Source organism: Hesperophylax consimilis, chromosome 6 (assembly GCF_061612785.1).
Source record: "Hesperophylax consimilis isolate HC1 chromosome 6, BYU_Hcon_1.0, whole genome shotgun sequence".
In the NCBI taxonomy this organism is placed as follows: domain Eukaryota; kingdom Metazoa; phylum Arthropoda; class Insecta; order Trichoptera; family Limnephilidae; genus Hesperophylax; species Hesperophylax consimilis.
The window spans coordinates 21719712-21735700 of record NC_142841.1 but is presented as its reverse complement, the minus strand read 5'-3'; the positions used below and the strand labels follow the sequence as shown (position 1 = coordinate 21735700).

At 38.7% G+C, this 15989-nt stretch overlaps 1 protein-coding gene across 1 annotated transcript in view; it reads right to left on the bottom strand.

Annotated features, from left to right (window-relative positions):
* Window positions 1-15989, bottom strand: part of TkR86C (Tachykinin-like receptor at 86C) — a 521539-nt gene that overhangs the window by 173077 nt on the left and 332473 nt on the right. The window contains exon 6 of the mRNA XM_089632445.1: window positions 6859-7009. Coding sequence (XP_089488571.1) covers window positions 6859-7009 — 151 coding nt within the window. The remainder of the gene's footprint in view (window positions 1-6858; window positions 7010-15989) is intronic.

Below are 15989 nucleotides of genomic sequence, written 5' to 3'. Positions count from 1 at the left end.
TAATACGCAGCCAATTTGCTAGAATTGAGACATCTACATTCATTTGAGACTCTAGGTCACTCATGCTTGTACTGTGATAATAGATTACAGTGTCATCCGCATAAAGTTGGAGGTTTCCAGAGATACCACATTTAGTTATGTCATTGACATATAGCAAGAAAAGCAGAGGCCCAAGAATTGATCCCTGTGGCCCTCCACATGTGATTTTACCTAAGCCACTCGAGACACCTTTGACTTCAACAAGACAAAATCTATCATCTAAGTAGCTTCGGAGGAGATATAGGGGCTTCCCAACAATTTCCAAATATTCCAATTTCTTTAAGAGTATTTCATGATCGACCGTATCAAAGGCTTTTTTGAGATCTATAAATATGGCTGCCACATATTCACCCTGGTCTATATACTGTTGAAGGTTGGAGATAAAATCAAAGGCGGCACATTGAGTACTAGAATTTTTCCGAAAGTCATATTGTTGTGGTGTAAGGATATTATTCGCAGATATGTATTTTAGGAGTCTATCTTTGATTATGGTCTCAAATACTTTTGAAAAAACCGATAGAAGTGATATAGGACGGTAGTTAGAGATACATGTTTTACAGTCTCTTTTGTGTATAGGTATTATCTTCGCTAACTTTAATTCATTTGAAAACTTTCCCGAGGACAGTGACCAATTAAAAAGTGTAAGGTGACCCGCTAATTCTTCTTTACAAGTCTTAAGAACTGATGGTGTTACTCCATCGAGTCCCGGTGCTGCTTTCAGCTTAGTTTTAGAGATGATCCTCAGTACCTCATCTTTGTTTGTCCTAGCCATGTACAAGGATCGGCAAGCCTTCGGTTCCACAAATACGGTATTACAGTCATCCGGGAATGACGGAATGGTAGCTGCTAGCTTTTTTCCTATTGAGAGAAAAAACTCATTAAATGCGGATGCTATTTGGCTCGGATCCTTAATTACGCAGTCATTTACCACGAGGGATTCTATTTCGTTAGTTGGTTTATGTGTTCGGTTTGATAGGATAGAGTTTATGATTTTCCAGGTTTTAGTGGGGTTATTTTGGTTTTGTTGAAAGCTGTTCGCATAATATTTGTGTTTTAGATTTCGCCTATAATTAGTAATGGTATTTCTCAATCTCTTTTTAAGTGTTACAAGAGTAAGATTACCAGGGTCTTGTTTCCACTGCTTGTGAATCTGGTTTCGTTCTTTGATTAATGTATTTAATTTGGAATCAAACCACGGAGTATTCAGTTGTACCCGACTTCTTAATCCTGTTTTTGGTGTAGTTGTACCTGATTCTATTGCCTTTTTAATGTGATAATTGAGACTTTTAAAAGGGTCTTCTGAGTTGCTTAAGTTGATCGTGAAATTGTTATCAAGAAGATAGGATATTACTGACATACTGTTGATGATAGGTCTCGTAATCCGGGATTTGGTTCTATTATTAAAACATTTTTTTAAGTTGTTCTTATAATCAACAATAAGTTTATTATGGTCACTAAGTGGATCATCAATATTCGATATAGTAGTCTGAATGTTTTGCCTATTTGATAAGATGTGATCTATTAAGGTGCAGCTTGTATCAGTGACTTTCGTGGGAAATGTTTTGTTATGTATTGAAAAATTGTAAGATTGTAAGATGTTGCAAAAATTTAATGAAGAGTGTGTGGATATGGATATGTCAATGTTAAAGTCTCCGAATATTAATGTATCTTGTCTACTTTCGTTCAGTATTTTTTCTAGATGTATTAGAAAATCCTGCATATTTGTGTTGGGTTTTCGATAGATAGCATAGATGTTAACTGGTTTCCTATCACTGCTACTAAGCGTTATACCTAAAAAGGAATTTTCATTTGAGAAATTTTCAATAATTGCACACTTCATAGTATCAATCACATATATTGCTACGCCGCCTCCTCCTTCGTTGGGGCGAGAAGCAAAAACACTTTTGTAACCATTCAGGGAGTAAAACTTTTCCTCTCCAATCTTAAGCCACGTTTCCGTAATGACGAGCACGTGTACAATGTACCGCGAACTTCTTACTTTTTCTTCGATCTCATCAAACTTATTACGGATGCTTCTCGCGTTCATATACATTATTCGTAGACAGTTCGTCACGGGATTATAATTCTCTATGGTGAGGCACTTATGCTCATGTATGTTACACTCCATAATCTATAGTTGCAAGGTCGTTCTTGAGTGCAGCGATGTAGGCCAGGCAGTTGTCCCTATCTCCAGTTGAGTGATCAGCAGGCTTACCAAATCTGGTGCATGTCGCGCAAACTGGTTTGATGGTGGAATTTGGGCAGGACTCACCAGTATGATTCTGTTGAGCACAATGTCCACATGTGGGTTTAGTATCTCTACAATACTTGTATGAGTGACTAATCATGTAGCATTTGGTGCAGACAGTAAGGCCAATAAAATCTCGGACGCGGCAAATAGTCCAGCTTATAAATACTTTCTCTTGCTCGACTAGAAATTTACGTACGGTAGCGGGTACTGCGTAGATACGGTGACAAGCGTTACCTGTGCGAGCACCAGCCAGGTGACTTAGTTTACAGCCTGCAACAGTTTCTTCAATGTCTTCAACGTTGGGAATACCAGTGAGAGCCATCCTTAAAAAATCTTCGTCGGTCAGGTCCCGGGGAACATTAAAGAATATCAGTCTCGGTAGACGCTTTGACGGTAGTCGGGCCTTCAGTTTGCTCGAGTTGTCGAAGCAAGGTGCATTTAATAGCTTTTGTTGTTCGCCCGTGGTTGCCGTATTGATCAGGATGCCTTTATTTCTTATTTTTTTTATTCCCGTGACCCGAACGCCTAGTTCAGATGGCCGAATTGTATCTTCAATCATTTTTTTCGTACCGTCACTGTCCTTTGTGGCGTCCGCATCCGTTGGAAAGATGCAAACGGCAGGTCTTGGTGGTCTGACGCGATGTCCTTGTTAAGTGATTGGTGGGGGTTGGCGAGCATCATATGGCTGTTTTCGGGCGATGTCAGCAAAAGAGAGGGTAGCCTCCGTTGCCACTGCCACTCTCCGCATTACAGGCCCGAGATCAGACTCTAATTGTATGATTTTTTGCTCAAGGTGCCTTTTTTCCCTCTTCTCGTGGCGTATTTTTATTTCTGCCATTCTAAGTTGTGCTGTAACTGTAGCTTAATCCGCACGCATCGTCTCTCGCTCCAACAACAGCTGAGATACGGATCTGAAAACTTCCGATACGTTTCTAGCGATCCTCAGCTGCTGGTCTTTTGAGACCTTAGATTGCTTCTCTGCTAACACAAGTTGAAGAGCTGTCAAATGTGCTTGGGTTTCATTGAGCACATCTACTCCTGAAGCGCAAAGATATTCCGCTTCGGTGACGTCCGAGCCTTTGGATGACGTAACCGAGCTGTTTTCATCCGCATCCTCAATCGTGACGCACTTTCCTCCTATATCCTCTGGACTAGGAGACATCATGGTGCTTATGTGTCGTTTTTTAGGACGATTCATTATTAAACACTACTTTATAAGGACACATAAAAAAAAACAATGTTTGAAACAAAGTATTAGTTCTGTTCAGCTTTGCGCCTGAAAATTCGTAGGTGGGCAATCGGTCTAGCTCTATGTAAATCAAAACAAAAGTCGCCGTATCGAGTTTTTATATCACGATTTTTTTTATATTTGCACTAATTGAGCACAAATAACTTTAAACAGTTTATCACTATGAATGTATCTACGAAATCCACTTTCGGTTTTACCGAAAAGTTTCTGTTTTATTCACGAAATTATCGGATATGTTTTTTTGTAGGTTCTGGATAATTTTATTTAAAAGAAAAAATACACAAATGTATACTAAAAAGTATTTTGCGAGATAAGAGTAATCTCTTTCGACGCACAATTGTCACTTTAAAAGGATTTAATACAGAGAATTTAGATAGTTTCGATTGTAAACAAGGGGTATCACAAATTCACAACACAAACGCAACCAATAGGAGCCCTGAATGGTGAGCTCATAATTAAAGCGGCCAATCCGCGCACTTTATCCGTTGTACACAACACTTTGGTTCGGGATGCAGTGAATTTTATAGTTTGTATTATTAAAAAAACAATGGTAAAATGTTAAAAAGTCACTGGAGAACACTACCATGTGTTAAACTTTCGTTGTTTTTAACGACGATTACGTTTTATCTTCCGTCGGATTTATTATAAAGTTGTTTACTATTATTAACGATAGCTTGACAGAGCACGACGCTTCGCTTCGTAGGTACGATTATTGAAAATAATATTAAAAATAAATTAAAACCCATATTAACAAATTAGATATAAAAAAAGTTCGGGTCCTGACAAAATACCACCAATTCTATTGAAACACTCTATACATGCCTTGTCGTATCCCCTCTATTTAATTTTTAATATGTCATTGTCATCGGGATATTTTCCAATTGCATGGAAAAATAGTTACATCACACCCATATTTAAAAAAGGTGACAAATGCGATATACGCAACTATAGACCTGTGTGTATACAGTCAACTATTCCAAAACTATTTGAAAAAATTATTTTGGATAAAATTAGTTTTAAATTAAATGGGATTATAACAAGGTTTCAACACGGTTTCATGAAGAATAGATCAACTCTGACAAATCTACTAATATATGAAAACTTTATAGCGAATGCCTTTGCAGATAAATGTTAAGTAGATTCGATATATACTGACTTCAGAAAGGCGTTCGATAAAGTTTGTCATAAAATATTGATAAATAAATTAAGGAGTATGGGTATAACCGGGAACTTTCTTAAATGGGTAGAGAGTTATTTAACAAATAGGCAACTTTTTGTAAAGTTAAATGACGTAATATCGGATGCCTTTTCTGCCACTAGTGGTGTGCCACAGGGCTCCCATTTAGGACCAATACTGTTTATTTTATTTATTAATGACATTGTAGAGGTTTTTTCCGATGTTGATATCCTGTTATTTGCTGATGATTTAAAATTATATAAAAAATTACAAATATTTCTGATTGCATAATTTTACAAAAAAATTTAAACAACTTGTTTAATTGGTGTATATGCAATAAACTGGCACTTAACATTAGTAAATGTAAAATAATAAGATTTTATAAAATAAAGAAACCGACAATTTATGAATACAATCTTGACAAAATTATATTAAACTCAGTAGAAACAATAAATGATCTAGGTATTATTTTTAACTCAAAACTTAAATTTATTAGCCATATAACTAATATTATTAATAGATCAATGAAGATTTTAGGATTTATTATTAGAATAACCAAACAATTTTGTAACATTGATACTATTCGCATTTTATACATAACGCTAGTGAGAAGCATTTTGGAATATAACTCTACGATTTGGGCTCCACATTACAATATCCATATTCAAGCGATTGAAAAAGTCCAGCATAGATTCCTTAGGTATATTAATTTTAAATTAGGTATTCCAAGAGAATCCGTGGACTATAATTTGTTATTGAACTGGACTTATCTCGTAAATTTATCAGACCGCAGAAAAATCTGTGATCTATTAATATTATATAAAATAATTCACTCGGTCCTGGATACCCCTGATTTAATAGAACTAATACGATTTCATTGCCCTGGTCGCGCTAACAATAGACTGACTCTACCGTTCTACTATAATAACACACATACATTATCACATTATTACTCACCAATCAGTCGATTACACATTTTGGGAAATGAACATGCTAACATCGGCGATATTTATTTCTAAAAATTAGCGCAATATAAACATGCACTCAAAAATTATTATTCCATAATGTAACTTTATATACGCAATATGGACATGTTGAAATGAAATGATGATATTTATCATTGATCTTTTTTTTGTTATTTTTGGTTGTGATACACAAAATAATTGTATGTTATTTTTAAGTTTAAAACTACTGTAATGTAATAATATTATTTTTCTTACTTTGTACTCTATTATATGTTTATTTATAAAAGGCAGTAAAGCCGTTTATGTATTTAAAATAAAATTAAAAATAAAATAAAATAAAAACTATTTTTGTAAATTGGGTTGACTGTAAAAAATAGGAAGTACCTATAAGCTACACCCCTTTGTACGTTCTGTATACCAGTACAATACTTGTAATTAAAATGTGAATTTTGATTCGAATCGTCTTTCTTTTATGATGGTTTGGATAGAACACCTCACGGTGTTTTACTTAAATCATTACCCAGGTTGAGGACTGATGTTTGCCGGTGCTTATTATTTACAGTCTTTTCTTGTGCAGGCAAACACGTCCCGTACACCAATAATATACACATTTTCGGCTTTTAAAAGCAAAGCTATGCCAAGCGGCAACGCTGTCCTGCGTGTCCAGCATCCACAAAGTGCAAATGCGGTCCTCAATTTTCAGTGACCTATTTTTATTGAAGAAAAATGGTGTACTTTGAGGTACAAAATTAATAGAAAAATAAAATGTTTTCAGAGTATTAGAACTTGTAAAACCCTTAAATCTTCAACGTTAAGTATAATACTGAACATAAAATAATAATCCGCGTAACTTCTTGTGAAAACGTCAAACGAATATATCGCTGAAGTGTCGCGCTGTATCACCCGCGCGCTGGTCAAGTGTTATTTTTGTAACGTAGGACACTTTAAAGTGGCGGAGACTGTTTGATATTTTTTCTCAATAAAAAAATCAAAGACATAAACCGCAAAAAAATCTAAAATGTAACTCTGCTACTTGGACAAAAACATTTTTGTCTAGAGATTTCCATTTTTCAATTTAATTTTTTTACAATCTCTAAATACTTTTACAAGCATTTGGATGCTAGTGCTAAAAACCATTATCAAAGGTTCTAGGAATATAAAACTGAAAGTAACCTACCTTCCGCTTAGATTTTATAGAGTCCAGTTGTCTCTGAGTGAGTTCCCCGATTGAACCCGAGCCCCACAGCACTCGCCCCATCGCGCTGTAGAAACCGGTCATCCCTAGCATCGGCACCAAATACGTCACCACGAAGAACAGCACCTGGTAACTGCAAATAAAACACACTTTATAAATATGTGAAAAATGAACTAGAAGGACTATTGACTGGTCAGTGGTCACTGACACCTTAGAAGACAAAGAGGTTGGAAGTATAAAAATTGAAACGAATTTTCGAAAATATAAACTCCACTCAAAAAAGTCCTAAGTGAAATAATTTTCATCAGGACCTACCTCATCTTCAGGGAAGGCTGTGTGGAGAGTCATTTTGTGGAGGTTTTCGGAGGGAGGAAACACAGAGACCGGCAAATCATTCGTCAGCCGAGTTGATAAACACAATAACAAGTCGTAGAAACCACACATTCTCATGTGGAAAATGTCAACAATGTACAAAAGTTGAGGGCGCGTTTGTCGTGTTTCCAGACTGTGCAGTCCGTGCACGTACCGAAGGGTCAATTACGCCAGTAGTTCTTCGGAGCACCTTCTATTGAAATTCGTAGCTTTACCAGTGTACGAGGAAATGCCGATTCATCTAAAGCGTGTGCCGTGTGGTCCTGTGTCGCGAGGGAAATAAAGCTTTATTATCGGAGTGTGGACCCACTTTTTAGAACCAGGAAATATTGCCAACTATCTAATAGTAAGTAAAATTGGATTACTACCATTTTGGTAGGTAATCTTGAGTTCCCGAAGCGATTTTTTTGACGTGATATAAAAGTTCCACTTTGTGAATACACTGGGACTTGGGTTCCCCTATGGGCACCCCCTTAAGAACCCCTGTTGACACTTGGGTACCGATGGGCAACAATGAGCAGCCCTGTTTTAGGGTGATGTTATGAAAATGAAGAGGTGGATAATAAGAGAGCTTTGCAGAAATGTATCTATTATTTACTAAGCTAGGCTAAGCTAGGTATTCCTAGCTATTCATCTCGTTACAATACATTTCAAATAACGTAACGTTTTGTTGATATCTGGTCGTCCCTCACCAGTCTTCTCATAAAATAAAACTTAAGCTTGATTTCAGATAAACAACAATATAGGTACAATATGTATATTAATGTCGAGTAATTTATTTACTTCCTTACTGGCGCAACCGCTCGCAATCAACATGTTTAAATATTGCCATATTACTGGCTAAATCGTACAAGTGTTAAGTGTTACCGAAAGCATGTTTAGTGCAAACAAACCACTTTTCAGATTAAAAGCTTATTATTATAAGCTTTTAGTGTGAAAAGTTACCTGCGGTACGTGAAGAATAAACAATTATAATGCTTAGTGCCTAATTTTTAGAGTGCCCTTTTTAAGTTAAAACTGTGGTTAATATACTTCAAAACGCTTAGACTTCTTAGATTAAAGATTTACACTAAAACACCGCCAGTCCTTATTTTAATGTCCCCATAAATGCCATGGGACTGTGAAAAAATTCTGACTTTTTTTCTATAACCTGTCAAGAATAATTAATAAAAAAATGAAACTGAAAAGGCTCAGAGGATTCACAAGAATTAAAATAAAATAATAAATTACAAACTTAGTCACAACGGGCTAGCTCTGAAATAAGTGTAAATCTTTCATTTATTATGGATATGAGCTTGACAGTGAAGCCTTTTCAGTTCAACAACGTGGGTAATTAGAATAAATAACATGTCAAATGAAACGGAACAACTTCATGTTGTTCTATTATTTCCTTTTCTGGTTTTAGTCCACTAAAAGTCTTGGCAGCGACCAACTGCGGTGGGCCCAAAGATAATAGAAATATTCAATTATTTTTGGGCCGGCCAGATCGTAAGAGGGCGTTTGAGGGACAGACTATGACCTCTCCAGCTGGACTCTCTCGAACCACCGCCTTGCACCGCTGTAGGAGGCTTGGATTCTTACGTCTGTCACTCCTGGATACATTGACCACTGAAACTTCCTCTCCTTCCTTTGCTCAAAAAGACCCTCCACACAGCATCTCCAAAGATGACTTAGGCCACGAGGGAAATTACTTTCCTCCGATCCAACTGTGTGGAGTTGTGTAAAAAAAATAGTAAAATAGATGTAGGTACACGAAATAATTATTGGGCTTTATTTAAAAAGATATAAAATTATTTTTTTTTAGCATGAACCTAAATAGCCCTTGATATAATAATAATGCAATTTAGTATGAAGCCAATCGTAGGGTGAGGGGAAAACGCCTGGCAGCCATCTTGTGTGACAAACTTTTTTTTTTGAAGTGAAACTTCTTTACGCGCGTCATGCAATTTCGAGGACCGGAGTAAAACCGACTCATGACCGAAACGAAAATGCGGGTACCCCCACCACCGATTAAAGTTCATTTGATCTAGTCAAAGTTTTGAAGTAACATATAAATGCTTCTTAGCTCATCCCGACAACTGGCGTTGGTGGTGTAATGGTCAGCATAGTTGCCTTCCAAGCAGTTGATCCGAGTTCGATTCTCGGCCATCGCACATTATTTTTTTGTTTTTAACGCCTTTTTCATTCAATATCTTATTTTTTAGTAGGTCAGAACATTTTTTAAAAGAAAATAATATTGCAAAATAATAAAAACACTTATCTCACTGTGATAAAACATTACTCCGCTAGAGCGCGCTTTGCGTTATTGTGTTGGATTAAAATTATTATCTAATCCGTATATTATGATAATTGTATTACATTTATTTAATTAATTTATTTATTTTGATAATATGTAATAATTTACAGAAAAAAAAAATTAAAACTATCTCCCTCTGATAAAATATCCGTTCGCTAGAGCGCACTACGCGATCTTGTGTGGGATTCTATTTCTGTACATTGTACATTATTTTTAAAAATATATTATATTTTGGGTGTGATGTAGGTAACATTATAAAACATAACAAGCTCTCATATTTTCAGAACCTACATAATATAATCAATTTATGCGGCTTTGCTTACAGTTGGTGCTCAGCGTGGTTGGCTTTCAATCAGTTAAGCGAGGTTCGATTCTCGGCTGTGGCATTTTTGAAGTGAAACCTTGTTGAGGTGGGGGAGCCGCTCACGAACGTTCTCTCTCTTCTCTTCTTTCCTCTCTCTCAGACACCAGCGAACTGCGCCACGCCAAGCATCAGCTGAAACTAGAAGTTTCACTTCTGTCTTGCGTAGGCTTGACACACCCACTTTTTTTTTAATATTTACTCCACACAGGAGGCCCAGAAGAAAATAATTTCCCTCAGGGCCTATGTCATCTTTGGGGATGCTGTGTGGAGGGTCTTTTGTGGAGAGGAAGGAGTGAACATGGGTCTTGAAGAGTCCCATGTTGCTGGAGGGAGGAAACACAGAGGCCGGCAGTTCATTCCACAGCCGAGCTGTTGAACTTAAGAACGAATCGTAGAAGCGACCCGTTCTCATGTGACAAGTGTCAACTGTGTACAAATGTTGGGCGCGCGTTTGGCGTGTATCCCGACTACGCACCGGTGCCGAAGGGATCAATGACGCTAGTTCCTCAGAGCATCTTCCATTGTAATACCGATAGAACAAGGACAGCATACCTACCTGACGCCTGTGCTCTAAAGATTGCAGTCCGTTTGTTAAGATTGGGGAATCTATCAAACGGACCGCCCGTTTCTGCACAGAGTCAAGGGTTTTTTTCAGGTATTTTGGGGCTCCAGACCAGAGATGGCTGCCAAATTCGACAGTAGGGCGCACTTGCGATTTGTACAGGGTGAGCAGTTGTGTACTATTAAAGTATCTGCGGGCCCTGTACAGTACGCCCAGCTTCTGAGAGGCCAACTTTACTCTGGCTTCGATGGAGCCCCCGTACCTGAGCTGGTCACTTATAGTTACACCAAGCATATCAATGGAAGGCCTGTTCGGAAGATTGCTTCCGTTGAAGGAGACTAGATTATCATTTGGATCCCTTTTAGACGTAATCAGACAGGAATGGGTCTTTGAAACATTAAATTCGACAAGATTATTTTTACCCCAGGAGGAAATACTCTCGAGATAACCGTCCATTCTCTGCTTCAAAGCCCTCCGAGCCGTTGGAGTTTGTGTGCCCTTTGGGGGCTTATCAAACAAAAAGCTATCATGAACTGTACTGTCATCCGCGTAACAATGAATCGGTGCACATGTCAAAAGGTCATTGATGTGCAACAAAAACAAAGTTGGAGACAGAACCGATCCCTGTGGGACGCCAGCATTTATGGAATGCGAGGAAGAGGTGAAACCGTCAGCAACCGCCTGAATCGACCTATCCCTTAAAAAGTCAGCAATCCACGTACACAGGGATGCGGGAAGTCCGTAAGAATGCAATGTGTTGACAAGTCCTCGGTGCCAGACCCGGTCAAAGGCCTTGGACATGTCTAGTGCGACCGTTTGGGTCTCACCGTGACGTTTCAGGCACCGCCCCAAACATGCGTCACATACGCGAGAAGATCACCGCACGAGCGGTTCCGCCGAAATCCGTATTGACGGTCGTTGATAATCCGACGGCGGAACAGCACCCCCGTCGTCGAGGGTCGAGTTTTCCGCAAACATTTTCCCTAATAGGTTAGCCTTTTCGGTGGCGGTGTTTGCTAGTGAGCCGTCAGGTCTGGTAAGAGGTGGCAAACTGGGTTTGCAAAAATTTCGACCTATTGAGCCCGCAAGCGACCAGAATGCTCTGCTGCCATGCGGGCAGGCAGCCAGCTTTTTGCTGATCTGCAGGTCGTGTTCAAATTTTGATCTATTAATGATTCTCTTGCATTCCTTTGCCGATTTGTTGTATGCTGATCTGCTTTCGGGCGTTCGAGATGTGTTGTAGGCTCGGTAAGCCGCGTTTTTTCGTCGAACTGCTTCGGAGCATTGTCGACTGAACCACGGCTTTGAGCCCACACCAGTTTCTTTAGTAGTCGATTGTATGAAGCCATCCATCACCGATTTGATGACTTCACCAATCTCGTGGGCACATCTTGAAGGGTACGAAGTCCGAAAACAAACAGCTGACCACGGAAAAGCGTTGAAATGGGCCCGCATACCGAACCAATCTGCAGACCTATTGTGCCACACTTTTCTCCTCAGTCTCTCATTGGTTGGTCTGAGGCTAACGGGGATTGATGTCATCACTAGGCAGTGGTCAGATGATCCCAGAGGCGCTGTGACGTCAATCTTATAACCGTGTGGCACAGTAGTTAAGAATAGGTCTAACAGATTGGAGCGGTGAGTCTGGACATCAGGAACCCTTGTAGGCTCCTGAACTAATTGCTCTAATCCGTAGCAAAAGGCAAAGGATTCCGCCTGTCGGCCAGCCGAGTCCGTTGGGCCTGAGAACTTCAACCATGGTTCGTTATGAACATTGAAGTCCCCCAGAACAACAAACTCGGCCGAAGGGTAGCGGGGCAAGAGATCATCAATAGTATCGCTCAAATGTTTGAAGAGCTCGGAAGTGTCTGATTCGCTATGGTTCGGTGAGCGGTATAGACATGCGTAGAATCTTGCCGTACTGGCAAGATTGACGCGTACCCACATTACGTCGAATCTGGAGTTTTCCAGACTCAATAGTCGTACACAGTTGACGTCAGCTCGACTATAGAGGCAGACTCCTCCTTTGAGTCGGAATTTGCTTGCGAGGGTAAAGCCCGAGCAGTCCAGATAGGAGGAGTCTGGCGGCTCGGCTATCTGAGTTTCGGATAGGAAAAGAAGGTTTGGTTGGGACGTTGGGACAAAAGATGGTGATGGACGGAATTTAAATTTGTGTGCAGGCCGCGAATGTTGGCAAAATTTACCAACAGTTTTGGCCCGCACCGGGGACGCCTGCTACTCGCCACTGTAATGATGTTAAAATTGTTGTGTTGTATGTTCATGAATTTAAAGTTTTTTTTTTTTTTTTTGTAAGTTTAGGAGGTGAAAGGAAAGGTCTGGAAAGGAAAGGTATGAGGGGTGGGTAGGAATCTGGGGTTCAGGCTGTCCAGGAGTGATGAGCGTTTGGTTCCAGCCCACCCACTGCGGTGCTAGGCGATAGACTGGGAGAGTCCGGCTGGAGAGGGCATCCAATGCGCCCCAAACGCTGCTGCTGGGTCCCCTCCGGTCACAAACCAGCACAACAGCAGTGGCAGGGTTTTTTCACTCGCTGATGGGGCAGCCCACCCTTAGTCGTGAGCCTGAGGGTCGTGCCCCTGTACTATCGAGCGGCCCGGACAGCGGTAACCGGTTGTAAAGGGTCTCCCTCAACCAGCATCTCCCAACCGGCCCGCCACGCGGAAGGTGGGCCGTCGCACCCGCCACCAAGACCTGGGCAAACCTTAACCCATGAACCCGGGCACCCCTGCTAAGTCACCAAACGTAGCGAACCACTTCATCCACTCACAAACGGGGTGACCTGTGGCAGAGGTGTTGGTCATCCAATAAATGGTTCCCAGGGCGGCGGTACCCATTCCCGCCTACCAAATTGATGTAAATACAACTTTTGGAATGATGTAAATACAAAATGGTATAAAATTTAATATTTTATTTTAATACAGGGTGTCCGGGGTTACTGTGCAAAAACTTCGGTATGTTATTCTACATGATGGTACAAAAATAAGAAGAAAAATATATTATTCGATATTTCAACGTTTTAAGGCAGGGCTGTCCAAACCACGGCCCGCGGGCCGCATGCGGCCCGCGGTTTAGATTATTGCGGCCCATTGAACCTTTTTTTAACCGACTTCAAAAAAAAGTCCGGAAACAGGAATTGATTTTTTTAAGCTCCTCGCTGAACGTTTCCCGAAACTGACGAATTTCGGGCAAAAAATGGGCTCGATGATGGGCAGTACCTACCTTTGTGAAAGTGCATATTCAACAATGAAGTTTATTAAATCGAAATACAGGTCTTCATTGACAGATACTTCACTTAAACATGCACTGCGCCTAGCTACCACTAGTATTGAGTTTGATGTTGACAGAATTGTAAAAGACAAATTAATGAAAAAGTAGATAATAAAATAACGATATTACGTATTATTACCAGTATTTTATTTTTATAAATATTTTGCGGCCCACCAATGTATTTAGTCTTTTTTATTGGCCCTGGGTCCCATCTAGTTTGGACACCCCTGTTTTAAGGTATAAAAGTTGAGTTGTTTGAAAGGAGAAAATAATATTTTGTATGGGAAAAAAGCATAGGAATTACAAGAAATTTTTTTTTTACCTCTCCCGAAGTTTGTGCACTTAATTCCTGGACACCCTATATTTTTATGCAATTAAAATGCCTTATGATTTTTCTGGTATTCATTAAGACAGAGAATGAGAAATGCCAAAGTGGGTAGTGGCGTTATTTTATTTTTTAATACCCTTATTTTTCCCAATTTTTATATAGGTACATACAATATTATAAAAATCAATAAGAATAATGAGAACCCATTAAGGCGCAGCCTGTGCGTGGGTAATATAGTTAAATACATTATATTATTGTGTCTAGATTTTTCATACATCTTTCTCCTCACCCCGCAGCTTCAAATTGTTCTCGAGCAGATCTGTCTAGGGCCTTTTCATTTCATGGTTTAGAGTAGGAATCTACGTATGTTTCATCTATTTTCCCAATTATTTTTCAATAGATGTACACATACAACGCCAATTTATTTAAAAGTGGCCAGCAATGGAGCGCAATTAGCAGCCTAGCAGAAATATAAGACGGGAAACATACATACCGAACTACTAGTTAGTCAATTCTGATTGAATCATCAATTTACACAGACATTATTCCGCATAATAACATACCAAGGGTTACGCACTAATCGCTTTGAGTAGAATAATTTTCATTATTATTTTTTTTGGTAAACTAATGTTTAAGACAAGATTTTTTATGCATAGCACAAAGGGTAACATTTTCCACCATTGAATCTTTAAAAGTTTGTCCTACATTGAAAGTATGATAAAAAATTATTCAATTTTTTTGTTTTTTCTCCTATCTTAATTGGTAATTAATTTTAAGTCCTGTCACAATAGAAAAGCTCAACCCGTACCTGGAACAAAGAGCTTCATTGTGTTTATGAAATCGAGCCTTATAAAAGTTTTTCTCTGAATAATAATGTATTTTGTCCGGCCTCATTAAATATAGCATTTTCAATTCATGGAACGCTTCTTTATTTAACTGAAATACTCGTAAATTAGGTAAAGTATCCACCTGTCATTTGTCGAATAATTTGAGGTAATTCTGTATTTTATGAAAGGTTTGACCAAAATATTAATTGGATTTTCTGAAAAACAAACCTATTTTGAAGAAATAATGTCAAAGTTAATAATTTCTAAGATAAAAATTGATGGACATGATTTCAACTTATTAATAATCATTTTCGCTGGAGTTGAAGCCGAATTGGTGCGTTTTGTTTGAAACATGTTTTTATGATTTGTTTTATGTACAACCATTACCTTTTTCATAAATAGGTAGCTACTAATTCGAAAATTAACTTTTAATTTTAAAATTTCCATCAACGTATATGAACTATGTGAATATCGCACAGGAGTCCCAACAGCTAACAACCACTTGGAACCAGTGAGAATATGGCGTCTCCAATGTTGTGAGGCTGAAGGTAAGGGAGGGGAAGAAGATGGGGAAGAGGAAGGTGCAGAAATACCTGGGTATTCAGATCTTGTCACCAAATACGGCTAAAGACATTTAAAGCAAAGTTTAAATTCTGAATGGAGGTCTTGGGAGGAAGTGAGGGAGATATTGAGAACTCTGGAACGTGTTGCAAATGGTGACCGGATAAATCATCAAAATGATAATTCATCACATATTTAAAAAGTTATATAAAGTCATGAAAAGTGATGAAACAAAAACTTTACTAACTGGGTTAAGTAGGTTATGTTAGATTAGTTAAGGTTAGGTAAAAAAAAAAAATTTTCATCGTTTTTAATGACTTTATATCACTTTTTAAAAGTGTTGTTGAATAATCACTGTGTTGAGTTAGCATGGAACCGCAATGACTTTATACAGTCCTATACCACCAATCACGATTTATTATTATATTAGCCTCTATGGCCGAAGTGTAAGGCTCTCGACTAGCAATCCCGAGGTCGCGGGTTAGTATTTATTAAGTTTATTGAATTTTATTGTGTTT